Source organism: Primulina huaijiensis, chromosome 16 (genome assembly GCF_012295235.1).
Source record: "Primulina huaijiensis isolate GDHJ02 chromosome 16, ASM1229523v2, whole genome shotgun sequence".
NCBI classification, from domain to species: domain Eukaryota; kingdom Viridiplantae; phylum Streptophyta; class Magnoliopsida; order Lamiales; family Gesneriaceae; genus Primulina; species Primulina huaijiensis.
This window is the reverse complement of record NC_133321.1, coordinates 1908226-1935054: the sequence shown is the minus strand read 5'-3', so window position 1 is coordinate 1935054 and position 26829 is coordinate 1908226. Positions and strand designations below refer to the sequence as shown.

General features: G+C 36.2%; 1 protein-coding gene across 1 annotated transcript; it reads left to right on the top strand.

Moving 5' to 3' along the window:
• Nucleotides 1-9594: 9594 nt before the first annotated feature.
• LOC140961380 (probable methionine--tRNA ligase) lies at nt 9595-19094 on the top strand. Its single transcript, XM_073419869.1, has 17 exons — nt 9595-9792; nt 10413-10557; nt 11221-11374; nt 11523-11678; nt 11910-12140; nt 12286-12429; nt 12932-13022; nt 13146-13252; nt 13331-13445; nt 14125-14243; nt 14350-14415; nt 14600-14728; nt 14829-14972; nt 15091-15211; nt 17303-17541; nt 17656-17757; nt 18669-19094. Exons 1-17 carry the CDS (start codon nt 9672-9674, stop codon nt 18897-18899), a joined length of 2415 nt encoding a protein of 804 aa, XP_073275970.1. The 5' UTR covers nt 9595-9671; the 3' UTR covers nt 18900-19094.
• The last annotated feature ends 7735 nt before the right edge of the window (nt 19095-26829 follow it).

Genomic DNA, 26829 nt, shown 5'->3' with positions numbered 1-26829 from the left:
GTGGTGGGATCGCCACGGGCACATTGCACATTGTCACAGGATAGGGATATGGCAGAAGTGCCATAGTCTTTGACAGATAGGTCAGGACATCGGACGTTTGGTCATATCGAAGTGGATAGACTTGGAGTTGCTTCTATTACTGATGTTCGATATGGAAAGGGCCAAAGTCTGTGAATAAGAACGTACCACCACCCCGATCGGGAGTGTAGGGGGGTGTATGTTCTTATTCTGATCGGGATCCCTAGATTAGGACTGAGTCGAGTCTGAGTCTGAGAATCACGGAGAGTGATTCATTGATTGATATTGATCTATGTTCCTGATTTTGGTACATGTTTAGAATATGACTTTTTATTGATATTGATCCATGTTTCGGATTGTGATACATGCGACGAATACTTTATTCATGTTTTGATTAGCATGCATGTTATGAATATCTCTTATATGCTTTTACATTAATTATATGATTGCATGTATACATGGTTTATACTGAGAATATAATTCTCACCGGAGTTATCCGGCTGTTGTCTTGTTTGTATGTGTGCATGACAACAGGTGGGACATGATTAGGGTCAAGAAGAGAACGAGGCTGGACTAGATAGCGTGGAGGCTCCGGACTTGGCTTAGAAATAGGGTTGGACACTGGATATTAGATGTTTAACCCTAAGTTGAATAAATGTATGTGGTACAGGACTTGTACTTTTATACCGATATGTATAGTAACTAGATTACATTACGTTTCCGCATTCATAATTTAAAAAGAAATTTTTTTAGTCCCACTTTTCTTAATTGTTAATTAACCTTAATAATGATTAAGACATGGATTAGCGTCCGGGTTCCCACAATAATGGACCTGTATCCTGCCCGGGCGCATGGTATTCATTGTTGAACTCCACCAGTTGCTTGAATATGCTTGATTCATCATCATTGAGTTTGGATGTCCGAAACAACGACGCTTCCTAAATCTCCATCCAATCATTTGTACGCCACGTCCGGCCAGATTCATATCATACTTCCCTTCTTCAAAAAGATTTGTCCTCAAATCTTGTCTACCTACACAAAAACGAAGCAAGTTAGTAATAACAAGAGTTATATTGTCAACATGCTTACCTTTAACATCAAGTTTGTAGACGTTATCATTTGCTCGCCCCATTAGCACTGAAAATCCCAACTTCACGGTCACTTTTCCTATGTATTCATACATTGTTCTATACGATAAATCATAAATGATACAAAATGACATTAATAAAATCTCATTAACCATCATGAAAATTAAATTCCTCCCCTTCTTAGACCTTGTTAACAACACAAATATTTTCACACAATTGTTCAACCATAGTTCACTAGAAATAAGAATTATCTCATGCCATGTATAAGAATTTAGCCTAGAAGCTATTTTCCTATATGCTATGCATGATTCACAACTCCACTCAATATACCGCTTCATATGCAACCAACACGTATATTCATGAAATATGTCAATTATCAAGCCACTACAATACGTCTCACCACCACGTAATTCATGCAATGAATATAAAATGTCAAATTCATACTTTTTAAACATATACTCATCATAAACAAAATAATTATAATGTCCAACCTGGCACCTTTCAACAACATCACCAAACAAATATAATTCATGCAAATAGAACACACTAGATGTACTATCCATGTAAACATTTAACACATCACAAAGATTTGAGCTTAATGCATACAATTCATGGTCATAACAAAGACACATCAATTCGTCAACTTTTGAAAAATCACACTCATTAACATTTAAATTTGATCCATGCAATATATCATCATTCTCAAATCTATGACTCCTAGGCACAAAGGTTAATTCACAGTTAGACCCTTTAAACATCACATTTTCAACACTCACTCCAAATTCTTGCATATAGCACACAATGAATTAAGGTAAGGAAGCAAATCATACCTCTTAGATGCTGCGTTGCTAACTAACCTTACGTCATCGCGATTGCACCCATCGTCATGTGGATCATCCCATTGAATTTTTATACCCCCAGCACTTGCTTGCCTCATCATCATGATTTCATCAGATTCCTGCAAAGGAGAAATAACAATGATCGGGATTGAACCGGCTATATCATCATAATGATAATAAACCTCTTTGTACAAAGTTACTTTAAAGGGTTTATACAAAAGTAAATAACTCTCTACCTCACTCTTTTGGGCCTTTAATTTATTTATTTTCTTTTCTTTGGCCTCGTTTTCTTTTTCTTTTTCTTTCATCTCATTTTTCTTTTCTATGGCCATCTCACTCTTTTGTTCACTCTTTTTTTCGGCCATTTTAAATTCTTTTTCACTCACTTCATGAATAAATTTCAATTGATTCTCAAAAACATTTGGATTCAATTGATCAAAAGAAATATGTTTTTCCTCAAAGCATTCATAAACCATCGTTTCATCATGTCTACTCTCCAGCTCCATAGCAGACAAATTAGGCACTTCTTCTACACCTAATGATTCACTCGCTGTCATAAATTGTTCAACAACATTCAACTCACTAACTAGCAGAATACCACCACAAACTCTATTAATCACAACCTCAAATTCTTGTTCCACTACAGCCTCCACTCGAGACTTAAGCTCAACCGCAACATCAACCTTCATTTGAGATTTAAGCTCGACGGACGATTCTACTATGGTCACCTCCTCACGTGGACATTGGTCGATATCATACCCAACTTCTAAACACCAACAACATATAATATCACAAGTACTAGAGTTTGAGTTTTTAAATGTACATTGATATTCATATTTGCTAGCCTCACGTTCACTACTTCTGCCCACTCTTCTATTCGCCTCACATCGCCTATCATCATCACGATTCACGTGCAACGCTCTATTCCTTCCAAATCTCTTACCTCGCCTATTCTCATTATCATGCCTATCATAGGTCTCAACTTCTTCGCACCGCCCATACCTCTCACGTAGAGGCTTAAACTCTTTCTCCCACACTCTATCCAACCCTTTTAACATTGTTTGAAATTGACGATCGTCAGTCATTATACCTGCAAGAAAAATTTAGTAGAAAACAATAAAGAATAAATTTCCTCACCACGAATCCTCACTAGCCACTCCAATGAAAATTCACTTGACTCTATTTTTTTTCTTTTTTATTTGTCCTCACTAAAAATACCTCACACGTCACTCCAAGAAAGAAACACTCACAATCAAGTATTTCACTCCATTTCTGAGAGTTCTCTCGTAGGGTACACTTTCAGGCTTTGTAGCTTGTGTGCATCAAACTCACAAGTTCAAATTTCACGATACTTGCAAACTGATTTACACGGACTGCGTAAAACAAGAAATTTGAATTTTTTTTTGATTGTGTCACTTGAATATGACTCACAAAGGAGATAAGAGCAAGATCAAATGCTAAATTATAGAACTTTTTTTTTCTTTTTTTTAATTGTGAGAGACACTTGAATATGGCTCTCACAAGAGAATAGAACAAAATATCCAAACCAATTTATGGGAATTTTTCGAAATTTTTGTACTATTTTTTTTTGGGATTGCATAAGGAAGGGTTGTGCAACTCGAAAAAAAAAGAAAAAAAATCACAAAATCTCGAGAATCAAAGACTCAAGAAAGATGAAGAACGAAAGGATAAAACAGATCTGATAACAAACGAAAGATAAACACAGATCTGAAAATAAAAAGGATAAACTTTCTTGAATCAAAGGGAACCAAAAGCTCTGATACCAAATGATGCGATCCTTCAAACCACGAAAAGCAAACGCGCTCAAAAACGGATTCACGCCCTCGATTCGATGAAATAAAGAAACGGTTGTGTTGTCCCAATCTTTTTGAACAAGTAAGTGTGTAATATTCACCTCTAAATTACAAAGAATTTAGCAATAAATATTAACGAAAGATAAACAATCGAAATTCAAGCGAACCTTCAAAGAACTCGTCTCTGACAATCCGAGTGAAGAACAATCGACAAACGCCACAAAGTGTTAAACTTTGATAAGTTTGATTTGAGGAACACACGAATGTGTATACAAAGCCAAGCTTTGAAATTGAGAGAAAAAAAATCACAAGTATGATAAAACTCAAAATTAATTCAAAAGTGTTTACCATGATCAATTTTCGTCCATATATTGTGTATAAAATCTAAAAGATATCAAATCTAGTTACCTAAACAAATAGGACTCTAAAATAGGAAAAATCTGCACCAAATCTGCGAGGAGACACGGACCCCGTGTAGAGGTCCGGAATGGGGTCCGTGTAGTCACTGTATTTCTCGTCCTCGAGTGTATAGGGCACGGACTATAGGTCCGTGCTCGGGTCCGTGTAAGCTCTGATTTCTTCATTCTCGAGTGTAATGGACATGGACCCCATGTACAGGTCCGTGCTCGGGTCTGTGTAGACTATGACTTTTTAATTCTTTGAAGATAATGGACATGTATCCCGCCCGGGCGCATGGTATTCATTGTTGAACTCCACCAGTTGCTTGAATATGCTTGATTCATCATCATTGAGCTTGGATGTCCGAAACAACGACGCTTCCTAAATCTCCATCCAATCATTTGTACGCCACGCCCGGCCATATTCATATCACGCGAGCCGGGCCAGGCCGGGTTTGGCTATAAAAAGGACATATTTCAGTAGGTTTAAGAGTCCCTAGATGCATGTTTAAAGGCTGGAAAGGAGATGGCAAAAAGATGAACGAAAATTGGGGTTTTAATAAGCTAGGGTTTCAATTTTGAGGGCTAGGAAGGAGCAGGCAATGTGCTGCTGTTGGGTCACGTTCAGTGGTCCTAAAGGGGTCTATTCTTGGTCCTATATGGCTTGAGGGAAGGCTGGTGCAAGGGCTAGGGAAGGTGCGTGCGCTTTGGGCGCTCAAGCCTTGTAGGGACGCGGGTTTAGGGTGCAGCTCATGCAAGGCGCTGTAGGCTCATTCCAGTAGGGTTCCCAGGGTTGTGGTCTAGGTCTTAAGATGGTTGGTTAGGGTCTGGACATGATGGTTAGGGCCTAGGCTTGAAGGAAACCATGGTATGTTAAGTTAGGGTTTGATCAATTTGTGCAGAAAATTTAGTAGGCGTTCTAAGCTATTCTGAGGGTCTTAAATGGTTTGATTTGGGTTGTATAGGGTATTTTTAGGTGTTGTTAAGCTATGGTTTAAGTTTCTGTTTGGGTCCTGAACTGATTAGTCCTTTAGGAACCCAGACTTGGATTAGTCTAACTGACTTTCCAGTTGCTATCTTCCAAATGGTTATTCTCGGCTTGTGTGTGCTTGGTGTATTGTGTGCAGATGAAGCAATATGTGCTTTAGCCTTGTTCAACTGGTTGATCAGCCGGTATATTTTCTGAACTGGTTTGCAGTTATGATAATTGGAATAGCCATTTGGAGATATATCGATGAAACTTTTAGGTGACCAGCTTCGTGAAACATTTGAAGTTTTAGGGCTATAACCAATTCCATACCTTTTAGCCTTGTTCTTATTTTTAATAGGCTGCTCAACTGGTCTACTTGGCTCAGGTTGTTCATGTACCACAACTGATTTGACAAAGTGAATGTATTTCCCTTTGCCTATGTTTAGTTTTGGCTGAGTATCAATGATAGAAGTTTCATTTTGGTTGCTAAAGCCTAAACAAATTTTATCGGTAACTGATTTTTGCATATCTTGCATTTCAGTTAGTGTAACTGATAATTTATTCCATGCTTGAATAATCTCAGTTTGCTTTGAATTCTCAAGCGTTAACTACTGATTGATTCTTGCTTCTTTCAGCATTCAGCTCAGCAATCTCCCGTTTAAGACTCAACAGTTCAACTGATTCATTAGTTTCAGTTTTATTGTCATTGGAATCAGTTTGCTTTGCTTTGACTTTCTCAAATGAGAGAGCAAGCTTGTGATACTCGACCATGTCATGTAATGTAGAAATAAATTCATCACGTGTAAATTCAGTTGAAATAAAATCAAATACATGTTCACTGGTTGATTCTAGTTCTGTGTCATCAGCCATCAGACACTTGACTTTCACATTATCGCTGGAGCTACTCAAGCTCTCAGATTCTGATTCATCGCTGTCAGTTTCTACCCATTCGGACTTACTTTCCTCAGCTAGAAGCACTTCATGTTTCTTTCTGAATGATTTCTTATCATCCTTAGCTCTTCTCTTGTGCTCAAATGATTTCTTTCTCTTTTCAGCTGAGCATCGACTGTCTTTCTTTGGCTTAAGACATTCATCAATAAAATGTCCAGTTTTGCCACAGTTGTAGCAAGCATTTGGTATGTCCTTGGTGTTATTTCTATGATATTTTCTTTGAAAAGAGCCTTGATTTCTTCTCATGAATCTTCCAAATTTTTTGACAAATAATGACATTGCGTCATTGCTTAACTGATCAACAGTTTTCTCAACTGAACCAGTTGGTTCCAGTTTGACAGCACTAAGAGTTGTTGTAGCTGCTGATGTAGAAGGTTCTCCTTCTCTTGTTTGCAACTCAAAATCATAGGCCTTCAGATCAGCAAATAGATCATTTAGTTCGACCTTATTTAGATCCTTTGATTCTCTCATTGCCATTGTCTTAACATCCTATTCCTTGGGAAGACCTCTGACTACCTTCAGCGCGATTTCTTTGTTTGAATACACCTTTCCAAGTACATTCAATTCGTTTATTATACTGCTGATTCTTTGATCATATTCGTGCATAGACTCTCAAGTCTTCATCTTGATGTTATCGAACTTTTGAACAGCAACTGAGAGTTTGTTTTCTTTGGTTTTCTCATTGCCTTCGCAGAGCTGAATTAACTTCTCCCAAATTTTTTTGCAGTCTTGCACATCTTTATTTTGCTGAAAGTAATTTTATCCAACGTTTTGTACAAGATGTCTTTAGCCACATTGTCCCAATTGGCTTTTATTTTGTCTTCAGCTGTCCATTCATCTCTGGGCTTTTCAATATGGTGTGGTGCACCATCAGTTATAGCAACAACAGTGTTTGTTTTCAGTATTCTCATGGGTCCTTCAGTGATAACATACCACATGTCATCATCTTGTGCAACTAGATGAGCCTGCATTCTAATATTCCAATCGTCAAAATCTTCTCTGGAAAACATTGGGATTTTGTTGAAAGAAGACATAATACTCAGTTTGTAGATAGGAATATTCAGGAACAAGATTCAACTACTCTGATACCACTTGATAAGATCGGTTGGGTGGTGAAGAAGTGTTTAGAAGGGGGTTGAATAAACACTTGACAATTTTACACCATTTTCGAATAATGAGTCAGTTTAGTAATAAACTGAGCTCAGAAATCTTGTTTGTCAATGTCGATCAATTAACTAATAAAAATACGAAAATAAACTGACTGACAGATAGAATAAAAATGAAATTAAGAGACACAAGATTTATGGATGTTCGGAGATTTCAATCACTCCTACGTCACCCTTTCTATCTAGAAGTTAGGATATTCACTAAAAGACTTTGATCAACACAAAGACTTGTACAGACCCACTTCAGTTTTGGACTTAACAATGCAAAACTGAAACTTTTATTTTCGATACAGTTTACAGTACTCGACTGAACTAAAACTACTTAGCACAACTGATCTCTATAAGATCAAATAATATAACAGTAAGTGTTTGTGCTTGTAAGCTCAAATTATAGCCTTGAATGCTATGAATGTATATGCTAAGTGTGAGCTTTGAAATATTTTGAATATGAACAGAAAGCTTGTGAAGTGATTTCAGCATAATAACAGCTTCGTTGATTGAACATTATGTATATATGTATTTTCTCCGCTGTTCTTCTTGGCTATTTATAGGCTTTGCTTCCAACGGTAACAATGAATGCGATATGAATCTTTATATCCTTTGTTTGCCACGTCGACATTCTTCTGACAGTAGGACATTGTATCATTGCTGAAATGCGACGTTCCCACTACAAGTTTCAGTATGCTTTTGTACAATTTGTCGGTTGATAGCTACATTCCTCAACTGATGATATGTAAAACTGTTTTATCAGTTTTGACAAAGCCGATAGGATAAGCTGATTGCTCTCAACTGATTGTAGTGTAACTGATCAGTTCCAACTGATCATCCAGTCGTCTACAATCTTCAGTTAGCTTAGTTTAGTTGCCGTTGATTTTCTGCGCACTAATCTTCTGTTAGGCAACCAATAGTTTGCGTGTTTTAGATTAGTTCTTTTAAGTCTTCTTGATCAGTTTGCTCAATATTTTACGCTCAATTTGTCAAACTACCGAAATTAAGTTTCCAACAAAAATGTTAGATGTCTTGGCAGTGTCCTGAATGGTGTAATGGATGTTAAAATGTTTATTTTGAAATATATGAAATTTTATGATGGAAAAAGATAAATGATAAAAGATGTGTTTTATGCTTGGCTTAAAAGAAATTGATATTATTGCATATTTTTTATAAAGTGATGGAAACGAGAAAAAATGTTTTGAAAGAAGTGATTTAATTGTGACGGTAAGGAAATAAGGATTCGTGAGAGACGAAGCCCAGTGGAACCCGTTTATGGGACAAAGCCCCGTGGGAATCCAACGACCAAATTTCCATCGAAAGGATATGATGATATGTAAGGCCAATGCTCAGTTGACGGGTGAGAGTGTTGTTGATGTCCCCGTCGACTATAGGCCAATGTACATAACAAAAAAATGGTTAATGTTGCCTTGCCGCTTGGTACCATGGTTACAACTGAGATTGTTCAATTGACCGATGGATGAGAGGATGGTCACAATTAATGAACAGAATTGACCTTAAAGGGAAATGTATACATATATGTATATGATAAAAGGAAAAAAAAAGTTTAAAGTTTATGCATGTTCATGAAAAGCTATTTTTATTAAAAGTATTTTCACTATCGCATGTGAATGTATATGTATTAGTTGTTATAACGGTTAAGGTTTGCTGAGTCATTAGACTCACTAGGTGTGAATGATGCAAGTGAGCATGCTTTTGATGATGTTGGAGGACTTGATGGTTGAATTAGTTGGACTGATGGTGCATATAACCCGATGACCTTTGCTAGTTTTCCGCATTATTATGATTGTAAAGATTTTATGATTTTAATGCTTTTGAGAGGATTTAAGAGGTTATGCTTTATTTTGAAAAAAAATACTAGTTTTATGTTTGGTTGTCATCTTACGACTTTATGTTTTTGCATTGCATTCTTTTGGATTTTCAAATAATAAGTTGGTGAATTATTTTAAATAGTGCAAAGTAAATATATTTATATATGTTTGCATTTCGGTCGAAAGGTTTTAAAGGGAGGAAAAAAAAAGATTTCTAGTATATTTTAAAGAGAACGAGTAGTAGACGTTTCATGAGTACTCAAAAATCATATATTAGTGTTAGATTTAAAATATTTAATTTTGAAATATCATATATTTATTCCAGATTTTCAATGTTTTGTATATAATTTTTTCCGAAAAACACATATAAGCTCGAAGAGTTTAAAAACATTTTTTGGATTAGTCAAAGATGCAGAAAAATAATTAATCTGACAAATAGTGAGCATACATCATTTTATATGATAAAAAATAAAATAATTTGAAAAATGCGAAAATAAGACTTCAAACCCTAAACCCAATAGTGAAGTTTTTTTACTACTATAGGCTGCTGCCCCTTCCATTCTTTTACGTTATATTTCCGCTGCGTAAAAGCCCACAATACCCGGATATGGGCGATCATTCCTCCGCCGCCGCTGCGAAGCTGCCGATACCTGGCAAGCGAAACGTACTCATCACCAGCGCCTTGCCTTACGTTAACAACGTTCCTCACCTTGGCAACATCATCGGATGTAATTATTACAATTTCACTGTTGCATGTTTTTAATATTTGCAAGCTCTGGTATGTACCTGGTGAATTATGTTGGTATCGAAAAGATTGAAGCTTTGGAATTCGTATTTAAATATTACTGTCAAATTTATTTAGATTTGAACTGGTATTTTTTTACACATTCAAATTCTAGGATCTCAATTATGTGCATCGGAGCTCCCTCTCTGGAAAATTGGGTTTATATGTATCTTTTCCTTTTCGATGTGCAAGCTTCTTAGCTTTAAATCTCTGTATTCAATATACTGAATCACGGTCTTGCTGGGATGGTGTGAAGATGTTCACATGATGTTTGTTGCTAATATATTGAAATATTAAAGTAGAATCAGAGACACTTTTATTTAATTTACCACATACTTTATTAAGTCAGGACCTCAATTCAGTGGATTCCATACTTCTATCATCAAAGTTTGCTTTCCCCTAATTTTTTTTTTGGTGCTCACTATTTCCCACAATTCTATGTACATGCATGGAATGATGGTTGGAGAAACTCATTTTTTCTACGCAGTTATGGTTGCAAAGAAATATTTCCGTGCATGGTGAATTTTATTTAGAGATTTATTTTTTCACTTATTTTCTCAACAGGTGTGTTGAGTGCTGATGTGTTTGCAAGGTACTGCCGAATTAGAGGGTATAATGCTTTATATATTTGTGGTACGGATGAGTACGGAACCGCAACGGAGACCAAGGCTATGGAGGAAGGGTGTTCTCCCAAAGAAATTTGTGATAAGTAATTTGTCATTCTGAACTCATGTGAAAGAATTAGTTGACTGTTATCTGTGGCTTAAAGTCAAGGATTTTCCATGATTCTTTTTTATGTTTCCTGGGTTTATGAATTTAATGAATACTCATGTTTTATTTTTTCATGAATTAAGGGGATTTGTTTCAATATTTGTCATTAGTGATTGCATAATGTTGTTTGAATGTAAAGAAATTCTTTCTGTTACTTGATGTTAATATTTGATGGTTTTTTATCGTGTTTTTGACTTTTTCAAATAGTTGTTGCCGATTCGAGTTTCAAGTCTTCATGTCATTGGACTCTGATGCTTATTTATACAAGGGCATTTTCATACCCACTATCCAGATTAATTATATAAAAGATGGGGCCAATCATTGATTCATTTCTTACGTTAACAAAGATCAACCTTATATGGCGTCACAATTGCACATAGAACTTCTGGTTGCAAACTGTGTTGAGAGTTGAAGTCAGCCTTCCTGATTGAAAACTGACTTATCATATGCCTTTTTGTAAAAAATTATACATCATTGCGAAGAAAGAAAAATCTCATGATGAATGAATGAGCCAGCATATGAAACTGTACTTTATTTGACCCATAAGCAATATGTTCATCAATCTGTTCTAATTTTGCTTTCTCTGTTTTTTTAATGTCAGATTTCATTTTATTCATAAAGAGGTGTATGAATGGTTTAATATAAATTTTGATGAGTTTGGGCGCACCTCAAGTCCGCAGCAGACTGAAGTTTGTCAAGAAATTTTCAAGAATCTCTTGGAAAATAATTGGCTCTCTGAAAATACAATGCAGCAGGTGCATGAATAATTTTTGAACTCCGGGATTTTATGGTTATCTTTTGCTCTTGGTTCCTGTGCTTCGTGTGATAATTAAATGTAATAATCTGTTTCTCTAACCAATTGACATCATCTAGAAGTTCATTTATGATGATCTCTTCATGCAGCTCTATTGTGAGACTTGTAAAAGATTCTTGGCTGATCGACTTGTAGAGGGTAGTTGTCCAACTCCAGGTTGTGGCTATGATTCTGCTCGTGGAGATCAATGTGAAAAGTGTGGAAAACTATTAAATCCGACGGAACTTCTGGATCCGAAATGCAAGGTGTGCTAATGAAACTGTTACGTAGGACCCATGTCATTGACTTGGACCTATGATTTGGTGGCATTGAATTGTCCTTCAATTCACTTTTCTTTCTTAATTGCATTGTGATGCATGTTTTACACAAATTTCTAACTAGGAAAAAGTAAAAACTGAATGTATGTAGTATTAATTTTAAGCAGTTCAACAGTTGTAGGGGGTAGAGTAAAAAATCTGAGCCTGCTTCATGTACAGGTTTGTCGCAGTACTCCACATATTCGAGATACAGATCACTTGTTCCTCGAGCTTCCTTTGCTTAAGGATAAGTTAGAAGAGTACATTGGCAACATGTCCGTTGCTGGAGGGTGGAGCCAGAATGCTATCCAAGCAACACATGCTTGGCTCAGAGAAGGGTTGAGATCACGATGTATTACAAGAGATTTGAAATGGGGTGTTCCTGTTCCACTTGACAAATTTAAGGACAAGGTGAATTTAGTTGAAAAGAGTTGCTGTTTAAATACTTATTATGATTTAGGCCCTGTGTTTAAATACCTTGGAAAAGATATCAATAATGAAAATGCCCATTATTAGCATATTATTGTCATATAACATGTTCTGTTTTAATGATTAGGTTTTCTATGTGTGGTTTGATGCGCCAATTGGATATGTTTCAATCACATCATGCCATACAACTGAGTGGGAGAAATGGTGGAAGAATCCTGAAAATGTTGAACTGTACCAGTTTATGGGCAAGGATAATGTGCCATTTCATACTGTAAGCGTAAACGAGTTTAAGTTATGCTGTTTGAGTAATATTTGATGCATAGAATAGTGTGATGTATAGCACATCAGAGATCATTGTCTTTTGCAGGATCTTTTTTTATTTTCTTAAAAGTTTTTACTCAAGGTTTTAATGATTGTTCTCTTGGTAGCTGGTAATTGGATTGTTTGTAGCCAATTTGACATACGTTGTATTTGGTGATATTTACTCTTTCCATATTTAGAACTTCCGAGCATGTCTCTAGTTGGTGATTTTTCCGCTCTGGATTATAAATGTGTGTGTGGATGAACCATGGATGGGAGTTTTTCTTGTTTTCTTTTGCGAGTGTGGACCGCTTGGTAGGGAGAGGTGATGGCTATTTGGAAGCTTACTTCTTCATTTATAATAATTTCAGCCACCTGGTTATTTTGTGGTAATCCTTGTTAACAGGGTTAGTAAACTATGTTTCCTTTTTTTAGTGTAATATTACTTTGTTTATTCTATCGTTACCTTTCAGGTGATGTTCCCTTCTACACTTATTGGAACGGGTGAAAACTGGACTTTGATGAAAACCATTAGTGTTACAGAATACTTGAATTATGAATCAGGTTATTTAGCTAGTGGATCAAATAATCAAATGTATATTTCTTGGGACTATGATGATAATACCTTCAATTCAAAGTCTCATATAAATATTCACCCTTGTTGAATTGTTTCATGTTCGTGTGTAGGAAAATTTTCCAAGAGCAAGGGGATTGGAGTATTTGGAAATGATGTAAAAGACACCAACATTCCCGTGGAGGTGTGGAGGTATTATTTGCTGACAAATAGACCAGAGGTATGTCTTTGTACTTGAAGTACCTCGACAGCATCTCCTATTTAATGGATGACTGGATAATTAATTTTCCGTTGATAGGTATCAGATACGTTGTTCACATGGGTTGACTTGCAAGCAAAGTTAAACAGTGAGCTGTTGAATAATCTTGGAAATTATGTTAATAGAGTCTTGAGTTTCATTGCGAAGGACCCAGGTCACTTATCTTATTTCTTTTTAGAAATTTGAGATTGTGCTCTCATTGGGAAATACCTAGTTGGTTTCTTAATGACTATGTATCAATTATAGGTCAGACTTTGTTGATTTCTTAAAGACTATGTATGGAGGCTTAGGGAGTATTCTTTGTTAATTGTTTATTTATTTTGATTCCCTTAGTAGGGGTTGTATCCAGTTGAGTCTTTTACTACCAGAAAGTATATAAATTATTTCCTGTTATTTTTCTTGTTTTCATAACAGAAGTCTTGAATCTTTTGGAGAGCGTCACTTTACCATTATCCATGATTCTAATATAAATTATCAATGCGTTAGTACTGTAGAGAGTGGAAGAAATTTCTAATTGTCGCATCCTTTTCCCTTTGGTGTGTGCATTACTTTTTTTGCTCGACAATAACGTGTTGCAATTTATTAAGAACCAATACATGAAAAATTCCTCTTTTAAGTTTACTTTTGAATCTTGTTCTCGTTTTGTAAGATCACTAAAAGATACCCTTGGAAAAAAAATTTAGAGCCAATGCAGTTCACAGAGCATCAATGTTTGCATGTGTGCCTTAAGGCTTTCATTACTCTGATGTAGATGGTATCGGTATGATTGTTTCACTTTTGAAAATTTTTTGAGGGACCAGCCAACCTTTTAAATATTTTTTTTATTACATCAGGTTCCGGATATGGTTCTATCATTCCTGATGCTCCTGATGCAGATTCCCATCCATTGACCATGGCACTGGGAGAAAGAATTAGTAATTATATAGATCAGTATATAGAAGCTATGGAGAAGGTAATCAAAATTTGTAGCTGTTAATTATGCTATCACGTAATTTTTGACTTGAACTATTGAAGGACCCTACGCTGCAATTATTTACTGTTTAACTATCTTGATTCAGGTGAAATTAAAACAAGGGTTGAAGCTTGCCATGACAATTTCTGGTGAAGGAAATTCTTATTTACAAGTATATGCCTGTGACGTGCTTTAAAATATTAATCTTTTCTGTGCTAACTATATATTGATTATGCAAAGGTTTATGAGGTTATTTTAATCAATTGAGGTCCTAATTTTTTTCTGCCATGGCTGATGGACTTATGATGGCTCTCATGTTGAAACATCAGACACTGTATTCGCATTTTACCATGTAGGAAAGCCAATTCTGGAAGCTTTACAAAGAGGATCGACCTTCCTGCTCCGTGGTGATGAAAACTGCGGCTGGATTGGTGTATCTTCTTGCATGTCTTTTAGAACCTTTTATGCCATCATTTTCTCTTGAGGTAATTTGACCCCAGCTACTTTTTCGATCTCCAGATGAGCTGCATCTTTACATAGAAACAAATCTGTTCATGTGATGCATTTACATCCACGACTGTGTAGGTGCTTAAACAGCTGAATTTACCTCATGAAGGACAAGTTTCACTTGCTGACGAAAAAGGTGATGTTGAAAAAGTTAAAAGACCCTGGAAGATTCTACCTTCAGGTCATAGAATTGGAACCCCAACACCTTTGTTCAGAGAACTGGTATTATTCATTTTTGTCACTTCGTTTTGACAGCATGTTTTATGAATCCATGTAGCTGAAGTAATTATCATGTTTTGTTGCCTGTCTATATATGACTCTACCCCTATATAATGTGCAGAAAGACGAAGAAGTAGAGTTCTATAGAGACAAATTTTCTGGAAGTCAAGCTGAAAGGATTGTGAGAGCAAAAGCTGATGCCAAGGAAATTTCTGAAAAATTTAAAGAAATAAAGATATCAGGTTACACTCGTTCTCTTTTTTTATTAGTTTAACGACCCTGTAACTTGTAGCTCCTTGGCAGAACACTGTAAACCTGAAAATGTTCGCACTAAACTTTTTTTTCTCTCTAACATCTGCAATTTCATCTGTTATTGTTCCATTTTTTGTATTATATTCTGGAGATGAGGTGATCTAAAACCAGTTTTCTATGTGGTGCTCTAAATGTGGTAAATGGACTTCTTATTTTTTTTCCTCTGTTTTCTTCTCTGTTTCATAATTGTACTTAATGAATGTGATGAATAACGATTTTTTTCTTCCTAGTTTGTTATGTTCAAACGCCAGCACACGATGTTTTCTAAACCTAAAAAGGAATATTCAAATATTCTTTTATAAAATTATGATTCTAGTTACACTAATCCACCTATTTATGCGGATGGAATTAAGAGTATTGGCAATAATACAAACACAGGAAAGACGAATGTTTCAGTTTGTTAAATTCTCGTTCTCCTGTTCTTTCTTGCCTAATCCTCACCCTCAAATTCCACCTTCGATTTAAACCTTATATCACCACAAATCCCAAACTGCTCAAACACTGGCTTTACCAGTGGTGGTGCCATCACCATTGTGAGTAGACAGAAAGAGCTCCTTAGATTGTGACGAGCTTGTAAATTTTTGCTTGTGTTGGTTGTTGTTGCCTTGTCATGCATGGCAAAGAACAAAAATTTTTTTTTATATGAATTTGTGCATCAATGACTCGCGAGTATATATTCTAGAGCTATCATTCTATGCAGCTCGTGACCTTACTTACGTGAAGGTCTTCCAGAACATTTTATTCAAATTACCAAATATGGTGGTATTATTTCTTGTATTCCAAGTAATAATCATCTTAGAGTGCAGTTATTGCTTGCAAAGTTATTAAACATGCCTTCGATGTCTTGTGCATTTTGTGGTAGGGACATCTTAATTATGCGACATTTTCGAAGTGGAGAGGTATCTATTTTGAAGAAAGACAATCATTAAAGTCCATCACTCCTGCTTTCTAAAACTAGTTCATCATGTATGTTAGTGGTATTTGATATAGCGAGAAGAATTCGAAGATATGATTTAATGTATTTGTGTAAATGGGTTGGAAAAGAAGTGAAACATGAATTTCTTCTTAGTGTAACAGATTAATGTCAAGGACTTCTAATCGAGATTGAATCCCTTATTATGCTATACTGAGGATGCATGGAATTTTTCATGGGTCAACATTTCTTTGGCCCCTTATAGTAAAGCTCCATCAGTTTGGTACGATGCATGCTAAAATAATGGAGTTCATGAGAATGTTTATGATTTATGCTTCCAAAAGATATTGATGACATACTATGTGATTCTACCTTTAGCTATCATGCAACTTCTAGCAGCTTAAGATGAACTTACAAAGTCTATTGGATGTTTTTCTCAGTTTTTGCCTATTAGCAGACGATAAGACACTGTCTAGGGAAGTGAAAAAAATATGATAGAATATGAGGTTAGAAGACATTCGCTGAGTGATCCAGAATCTGAAAGGAATAGAAATGGAAAAGTTGCAAAGAATATTCTGTAGGCAATTGTTTCATTTCGGGTTTTACCATGTTAAGAGTCCTCCTAGGGGCTTAGAGTTGAATAGTACCAATGAAGAGGCATTAAGATCCCAATCAATGCTACTAATGCATGAAGTCCTCAAACTGTCTACACAGAACCGCTAGGAACATCCATTTTTCTCTATACATAATGAGGAATAAGTTCCATGAACTTGAAATAAAGTTATTTTTTCAGAAATTACGCTACACTAAATTGATAGCAACTTGATGGGCTGTAAAGGTGATTTGAAAATGATGTGTCATCGACATGTTTCTCATCACTAGAATGCAAATTAGCGGAGACTACATTAAAGATTTTCCTACTAGTACTTCAGTAAGTATAAATGTACATGTACATAGGAGTGATATTTTTGAAAATTTCAGTTCTTTGTTTCATTAAATCTTTCAACTACTGTAACAGTTGAAGTAGTGGTTATTAGATGCTTGACTGATATATATNAATGAAGTTGGTCGTTGTTGCTCAATTACAGCTTATTTTTGTTCTTTATAGATGGGAAAACAAAGAAGGATCGGCCAAACAAATCAGCTGATGCAAAACCTAAGGTTTCATCTCCTGCTGAAACAGAACATTCCATAAGTAGACTGGATATTCGTGTTGGTCTCATTGTAAAGGCTCAAAAACATCCTGATGCTGATTCTTTATATGTCGAAGAGATTGATGTTGGTGAACGCCAGCCTCGAACAGTTGTTAGTGGCTTGGTCAAGTATATTCCCCTTGAAGAGATGCAGGTTCCCTATTTCTCTTTTATCGAGTCTTGTTTTATATTTACAACACGGAACATACAAGCACTCTAACGAGTAATATTCTAAATTGACTCAAATTGAAAGAATGATTTTTGTTAGAATCGGAAGGTATGTGTTCTCTGTAACCTGAAGCCTGCAGCCATGAGGGGCATAAAGTCTCAAGCTATGGTCCTTGCTGCTTCTAACAGTGATCATACAAAGGTACGCCTCACATTGTTCATGAATTTTTTACCTTCTCAGCGTTTCTTTGGTTTGGATGTCTATTTTCACTGAAACTGGTCAAGGATCGTGCCATTCTTTTTGGTATGCCTTGATCTTTTCTTCTCTAAAGCTTCTTGGTTCAAAAATGTAAAGCCTCCTAGAAAAAAGCCTTTAGGACTCATTTTTTGTTACATTAGAGGACTCGGAAGAAAAAAGGAATCCCAACTGGTTTCTTGACATTCTTGGTAAATTAATTTTTTGAAGAGCATTGTTTTGTGGTCTTCATCACTCATGGGCTAATTTTATTATAGTTAATAAGTGGATGCATTTAATTTTTCTAATAAAATCGAAACTAGTTTTGAAGTAACTGCTAGCAATGTTTCCCGCAACCGAATGAAGAAAAAAGGAATCCCAACTTGTTTCTTGACATTCTTGGTAAATTAATTTTTGGAAGAGCATTGTTTTGTGGTCTTCATCACTCATGGGCAAATTTTATTAAATTTATTAAGTGGATGCATTGATTTTTTCTAATAAAATCGAAACTAGTTTTGAAGTAACTGCTAGCGAAGCTTCCCACAGCTGACAGGAGAAAAAAGGAATTCCAACTGGTTTCTTGATAATCTTGGTGAATTAATTTTTGGAAGAGCACTGTTTTGTAGTCTTCATCACTAATGGGCAGATTTTATTGTAGTTAAAAAGTGGATGCATTGATTTTTTCTAATAAAATCGAAACTAGTTTTGAAGTAACTACTAGCAAAGTTTCCCGCAACCGGTTTTGGTGCTACCATCATTACAGACATGTGAACGTTGTACAATGTTCTAGTTCATCACTACTAGAGCAATTTCTAATCATGGACATTTCAAAATAAGTGATTAGTTTTGAAAGTTTGATATGGATGTTGCTTGCTTAGGTTGAGTTGGTCGAGCCTCCCCCAGCCGCCACTGTTGGTGAAAGATTGACAGTTCAAGGGTTCGAAGGTTTGCCAGATGACATTTTGAACCCTAAAAAGAAAGTTTGGGAAACTGTTAAAGTGGATTTGCGGACTTCCAAGGAGTTGGTTGCCTGCTACAAAGATTTGCCGCTTACAACATCAGTAGGTGTTTGTAGAGTTTCATCAATTAGTGAAGGCTCAATAAGCTAGTTGAGCTTTCAAAACTTTTGGATTGAAGGCTGTCAGAGAGGAAATTTCAAAAAAAATTATAGATTGTTCCGAACAAGCATGAAAGTGCAAATCACATTTCGTTTATGTAATGAATTCTGTAATATCTTTTCGTGTTAACTATTACTTGAATTAACTCAATTTTTTATTGGTTCCTATCTCATTGATTCTACCATATAGTGGCCATCATTTATATTTTGCAGAAGCTTTTGAGTAACAGATGATGATTATAACAAAGAAAAAAAAAATAGTGTTTTTTTTATTTAAAAAAAACAAGCTTGGAGAATATTTTCATTTTGAGTCTACTAAATGAAAAAATAGTGCAAGTGGATGATGGCATATTTAAATTGATTTCCCCAAAGCCGAGTATGTTATAAGAGGATCAGATTCTTGTTTTGAAAGTAGCAATGCAAATGCAGTATTAGATGTGATTCTTGCACAAATCCCTTTAAGATAATAATGGGAATATTGCAGTAGTAGATTAATGTAATTTTATACTTTGATTTGAAAATTCGGAAAAAGTTTCTGAAAAATGAATTTAGGAATGTGGTGAATGTTAGATTGTAGTTTCTAAATATGAGTTTCCCCCCCTTAAAATATAGATATCATATCATATACTATTAATACCCCAAGTAGCGGACACGACCCGAGCTCGACCCGAAGCACTTGTTACCTAAGCCCATTTTAGAAATAAAAGGTTCATTATCGATACATTTAAGGTCAGAGTCTAAGCCAAAAATCTTACACAGAGTCCGAACTATTCTCTACTCGGGAAGTAAGTCACACAAGATGAAAATCCCCGAACACCCAAGTTCAAAGCATGATTACCTGAGCCGAACTCAGTCAAAAGATTTTGGTGTTGAATACACAATTCTACAAATGCAAAATATCTGGTTAAAACTCAGGAAAAATTCCAACGATATCAAGATATTTAGTATATTTTAAATTCGTAATCAGCTAAAGATAATGTCAGATCACTACAAATCTAGTGTTTAACAGATTTGTCTCACCAACAGTCCTTCGACAAGGTATCTGCTCCCCTCAGCTCTATAAATATCAGGTATTCCTCATGGTTTTATATGGTCACATATTGCTATAACTAGCATTATTACTCTCGCACATTTAAATTTTGTCTTATACTAACTTAAGCATCTGAGGGGCTATGTCAGAAATACTTTTGGCGCCCCCGAACTGAACCTCTGCTCGGCCAACATCATAATTAGCTCACCAGACCGAACCCTAAGTCAATTTGTGTTGTATGTTGAAAATTGAAGAAACGTAGATAAAATGGTGAGAGGAAGAAGAAGACGTGTCCGTCGTGGAAGAGGGACAATGAGGCGAGTATCAATCAATATCAAAACATACGAAATCAGGAGAATGATCCACATCCGCCACCACCTCCTTTTGATATTGCGCAGCTTACCGAGTTAATCACCCTCATCGTAGAACAAGTGTTAGTCCAAAGACAAGGAAACAATCCACCCCCAAGTCACGACTGATGTCACTGACGAGATGAGAAGACTTCGAGAGGAGATGGAGCGTCTAAGAGAGACTCGGGAGGCTCCTCTTCCTCCACTGCCCCGAGCTGTTCCCTTCTCATCGGACGTTCTGACAGTCGAGCTCTCTCATTACTTCAGGTTTCCCAACATAGGGGAATACAATGGCAAGGGAGACCCACAAGAGCACTTCTCTCGGTTCTAGAATGTTGCACTGTTGCATCAGTATACCGACCCCATCAAGTGTTGGATGTTTCTCAACACCCTAGTAGGAGCAGCACAACTACCTATTGAGCCAAAAAGTATCTGGACAGTCCAAGATTTCAGTAGGATCTTCCTGCATAGATTCTTCAGTAGCAAGAAGCAACTACTGACAACTTTGAGCTTGTTCAGTAAGAAGCAACAAGAACAAGAGATTCTGCACGCTTGCCTTCAAAAATTAAATGTAAAGGTGTTAGAGGTTCCCTCTACCACACCAGAATTTCTAATCAGCACTTTCATCCATGGCTTGAGGTCATGAGATCTCTTTAATTTTCTGGTGAAAAAACAACCCATCAGTTTTGAAAACTTACTTGAAAATCGAAAAAATACATTAATATGAAGGAGGCTTATATGTCTCAAGTGAGAGAGCCAAGAAAGCTCCCCGAACAAAGGGAAACTCGACCTGATTCACAGCTCGGCATACCAGAACCAATCCAACTGCTCTGCTCGGGAAATTTGCTACGCATACCCCTTTAAAAATGATCAAATCTCAGGCTCTGGAAATTTGTGAACAAAGAAACCTTATTTATAGACCACGAGAAAGCGAGAAGGGCCCCCGAGGACCTCCCTCGGACATGTACTGCGATTTCCTTAAAGTCTACAACCATACTATCATTGAGTGTGGGCACTCTAGGGTGAAAACCGTTATAGCTCGGTCCGAAGAGAATAATAGACCTCCCAAATGACCTCGAGGAGAAAAAAATTCCGAATAATTATTGAGGAATGATGCCCGAACAACCTTTGTAAAATCTAGAAATTCGAACGACATAATCCGACTGCATGCAAATCTAGGGTGTTATTAAAATGTCTAAATTATTATTTAAATGCACTAAATACATGATTATGACATGATTATATGTTCCTATTTCAGGAATTACTAGATTGCATTTATTTGGGCATTCGGCATTATTTCACGCTCGAACAAGAAGCGAAGACCGAAAACAGTTTGAGGAAAAATATTTCATTAAATAATTATTTAATATATGATGTATTTATTATGAACTTTTGAAATATGGGATTTTATAATATATTTTTCTCGTCGAACCATATTTTAAAACCGGTAGTGGGTTTTTTGAGAAAAGTATAGACTTTTTGGAGGTTGGGATAATATTTTTAAAAACACATTTAAACGAAATATTTTTACGTACTTGTTAATTGGCTTATTGGGCCTAATTTAATAGGATGTTGGGCCGAGCTCATTTCTCTTTAATATTTTGAAACTAGGCCCATTATTCACTCAAAAAGTCCCTCACCCCTTCACACGGCCGCACCAAAACTTCTCTTCCAGCAAGGGTTTTTGATCGGTTTTGTAAGGAAAAATGCAACCAAGGTCTTCCTCGTCCCTCTGGTGTCCGTCTCTCACGTCGTTGAGTTGTTTTTCGAGCGTATATACACAAAGACATGCCCGATACCTTCATTTTCTTGTCTCTCACACCATATTACATGTTGTTGATTGATTACGCATGATATATTGTAGATCTAATGTTTTATGTGAGTTTCGAATACATGTACATTAAGAAAATCGATTTTTATGCTTTGATTCTCATGTTTTCGGCACATTGTAAGGGGTTGTCAGGACTGATGGGTAAGAGGCTCAAACATGTCGAGATGAAGGAGCTTAGGCATGAGAAACGGATCTGGAATGAGCGTTGGTTAGTGGCCGATCGGGTTTGCAAGTTATGGTTTGTTTGAGACTCGGTTTGGGTTGTTCTGAGGGTAGCATGCATGAAGACGTGCGTGGGATTATAAGCCATGGTTAGGATAGTTCACGAGGAGTCACTCGTGGTCTATGAGAGGTTGGTTCGAGCCTAGTATGAGCTGGTTGGGCATAGGATAGAGTTTGCTTCGAGGCTGTAACAAGGGTTTTGTTCGTGGAGACGAGCACCGCGGCGCTGCTCACTTAGCGCCGCAGCGCTTAAGGTTCGGCACTTGTGCTTAGCGCCTAGACGCTTACCCAGCGCTGCAGCGCTACACAGCTAGCACCTAGGCGCTAGTCCAGTGTAGGTGTTCTAAACGGTTTTCGTGAGCATGGCTCGTTTTGGGTGTTCCAGTAGGTTATATGGGGTTCAATAGCTCGTGTTCTAAGAATGTTTACACCGATGAATTAAATCGAGTTTGATTATAAATCAAGCGGAAAATACTCGAAATAATCCTTCGTTAAGAAAAACTTACATGTTTTATATACTGTGCAACTGAATAACTGAAAGTAAAAGGAATCAGTTCTTGCACATATCAGTTCAGTTATGGTAAGAACTAAACTGACGGATGCTCTAACTGATCAAATCAGTAAAAAAAAAAAATTTAAACAGTTAAATAACACATGACATGTTTATGGATGTTAGGAGATTTCAACAGCTCCTACGTCACCCCTTCTAACTCGTCGGGTAAGATACACTAGAAGACTTTGATCTATACAATGACTTGTACAAACCCACTTAGCTTAGGACTTACCCTGCTGCCTAACTGAACTCCTAGCATAGAATGAAGGCAGCACCTTTCAGCCAACACTTATTTAACGTCTGTGTGTCAAAGACTACATACACAAGTTTATTGAATTTGTGAAAGACTCACTCAGCTATTCAATAAGCTTAACTCTCTGATATATGTGGGTGATTGTGTGTGCGTGTGTGAGAACTGAACAATGAATACAACACGAAGATGTTCTCACTCACTGAGGGAAATAGGGCTTCTATATTAAGTTGATAACACGTTGAAGTGTTTCCTCTCTTCTTCAACACTCTTATTCTTGTTATTGGTCTTCACTGAACTTCTATTTATAGGCGGGAAAATGATCGTAAAGTGAGACTCAATAATTGTATCTGTTGCAGCTTGAATGCGTTCCTTGAAATATGTTTCTCGATTTTTCCGACATCTATCTTGGAACATTTTGTCTTTACATGTTGCTGCAACGTCCATTATTGTACCTTGATCGTACAGTTGCTTTTGTATCGATGTGCGTGGTTGGAATCCACTAGATAAGCTTGTCTTGATCTGCAACTAATTGATTCCTAACTGATGCTCCTAATTGGTCATCTGAACTGATCTTCAGTTGGGATGGTGAAATTAGTTGACTCGTTAGTTAAACTGATTTCATTCTTTCAGTTGAACTGGTCAGCTGGGCTCTTAATCAGTTGAACACTTCATTAGTTGGCCGGGCTTTTGAAGGTCTTCTGCTGAACTGCATATCAACTGGACAATCAGTTGAACTGGTCTTCGATACTTCAGTTGGACTGATTCAGTTTGGGCAATAAGTTGACATTTTTAGTTAGCGTCTTGATAGCTTCAGTTTTGGCTTGGTAATTGATCAGTTCGAAGCTTGATCACTTTCAGCATCCTGCGCACTTTGATAATTCATTAGCCCCAAAATAACAAGTTTTGTTAACATCAAAATCAAGATTGCGAACATGAAATGTTCCAACAATCTCCCCCTTTTTGATGATCACAAAACTTGAGCTATTAAAGCGATTTTTAAAATAAAAATTTAAAATTTAAAACTGATACACCGATTCTCTCCCTTTGTGAGAATCAAAAACAATAAAAACAAATTTTTTTTCAGATCGAGGGATAAGAAAGTTCCCCCTCAATAACTGAATTTAAAAAAAAACGAGTTTTAAAAACATTTTTCAATTCGAGGGATAATTTTAAAGATAACTCCCCCTCAGAAACTAAATTAAGAACTCCCCCCTAAAATATAATCATTTACGCGATTCATGAAGTTTTAGCATCATTCAAGCAGTTTAGGCAACAAATCTTAAAATAGTAGTTCAGTTACATAAAATCTAACTGGATAAACATGATGTTTATTTAACCAAATACGCGTCCCTTGTATCATACATTTACGCACACCAGCAAGTGTAAGGGAAATTATTACTATAATAGCAAATTTTAAATAACATCAAATATCAGTCAGTTTATACATAATAAAACTGAATATACTAACAACTTTTCGCCTTGAATGCTTTCGATGCTGCATCGATCTTTAGTCTCTTTGCCTGAATAGCAGCTAATTTGACTTGAATTTGATCTCTTTGCTGGCTAACTGGTCGAGTTAACTTAACTAGACTCAACTGATGCTGAGCCGCATTGATAATCTTATTCTGATATGATATGGCAATGAAGCGGCAGTACATTACTGGTGATTAAGCTCCACTTTAATCATCAAACATCTCAACATAGTTGGCTTCGTTTATTGATCAGCTAAATTGGTAGGCTGATAGCTGAAATCTTATCCAATAAATTAGTTTAGCTAATCTGCTGTCAGCTTGGACTTAACATCCTGCAGGATGCAAGATAATTAAAATTAAGGAGTCAAGAGAAGTGGCTACAATGTTTGTTGCAGAGCCAAAACCTTCTCTTTTTCCCTGGTAAACTCATATAAAATTTTTAAGAGGATTTTGAAATCCATTTTAAATACCATTTTAAAACATATTTTAAAATATAAGTTTTCAAATGTCCTTATTAGAACAGCTAGCTCTGATACCAATTGAAAGATCGGTTCGGACACCCTTGAAGGTGATTCAAACACAATATTCTCCATAAGCTTCAATAGCTCGTGTTCTAAGAATGTTTACAACGACGAATTAAATCGAGTTTGATTATAAATCAAGCAAAAAACACTCGAAGTAATCCTTCGTTAAGAAAAACTGATATGTTTTATGTACTAAGCAATTGAATAACTGAAAGTAAAGAGAATCAGTTTTGGCACATATCAGTTCAGTTATGGTGAGAACTAATATGACGGATGCTCTAACTGATCAAATCAGTAAAAAAAAAAAACAATAGTTAAACAGTTAAATAACACATGACATGTTTATAATGTTAGGAGACTTTAACTGCTCCTACGTCACCCCTTCTATCTCTTCGGGTATGATACACTAGAAGACTTTGATCTATACAATGACTTGTACAAACCCACTTAGCTTAGCACTTACCCTACTGCCTAACAGAACTCCTAGCCTAGACTGAAGGCAGCACTTTTCAGCCAACACTTATTTAACTTCTGTGTGTCAAAGACTACATACACAAGTTTATTGAATTTGTGAAAGACTCACTCAGCTATTCAATAAGCTTAACTCTCTGATATATGTGAGTGATTGTGTGTGCGTGTGTGAGAACTAAACAATGAATACCACACGAAGATGTTCTCACACACCGAGGGAAATGGGGATTCTATACTAAGCTGATAACACGTTGAAGTGTTTCCTCTCTTCTTCACACACTCTTATTCTTGTTATTGGTCTTCACTGAACTTCTATTTATAGGCGGGAAACTGATCGTACAGTGAGACTCAATAATTGTATATGTTGCATCTTGAATGTATTCCTTGAAATTTGTGTCTCGACTTTTCCGACATCTATCTTGGAACATTTTGTCTTTAAATGTTGCTGCAACGTCCATTATTGTACCTTGATCGTACAGTTGCTTTTGTATCGATGTGCGTGGTTGGAATCCACTAGATAAGCTTGTCTTGATATGCAACTAATTGATTCCTAACTGATGCTCCTAATTGGTCATCTGAACTGATCTTCAGTTGGGATGGTGAAATTAGTTGACTCGTTAGTTGAACTGATTTCATTCTTTCAGTTGAGTCAGATCAACAATCAAGACCTCCACTACCATCAACACCATACTCACCTGCATCGATCACACCTAGTGAGTATAAAGACTCAACACACCATATTTTTTATAGCAAATAATACGTATACAGATCACATGTAACATTGAAAATACTTTTACTTAAAATAACAATTCATAATCATGCATAAACTTAAACATTTTCATACCATCATAAACATATTCATATTCATCATAAACATATACGTATTCTTTTTTCGTTGAATTCAGATCGTTAATTGTGACTTTCGTATCCATATTGGGGGTCGATGGATCCATCTACATATAACCACAGTACTGGGCTGCGGGGACATCAGCGACACTCTCACCCGTCAACTAAGCCTTGGCCTTACATATTCACATATAATCGTATTCGTATTAGTCAAAATTACTTCACTTCCTTCAACATTTCATATTTTCATCACTTTAAAAAATTCATGCAAATCATAATCGTTTTTCTTTTAAACCAAGCATGCAACATATCTTTTAACGTTTACGTTTCATTATAAAATTTCATAAACATTTAAAATAATCATTTTAAC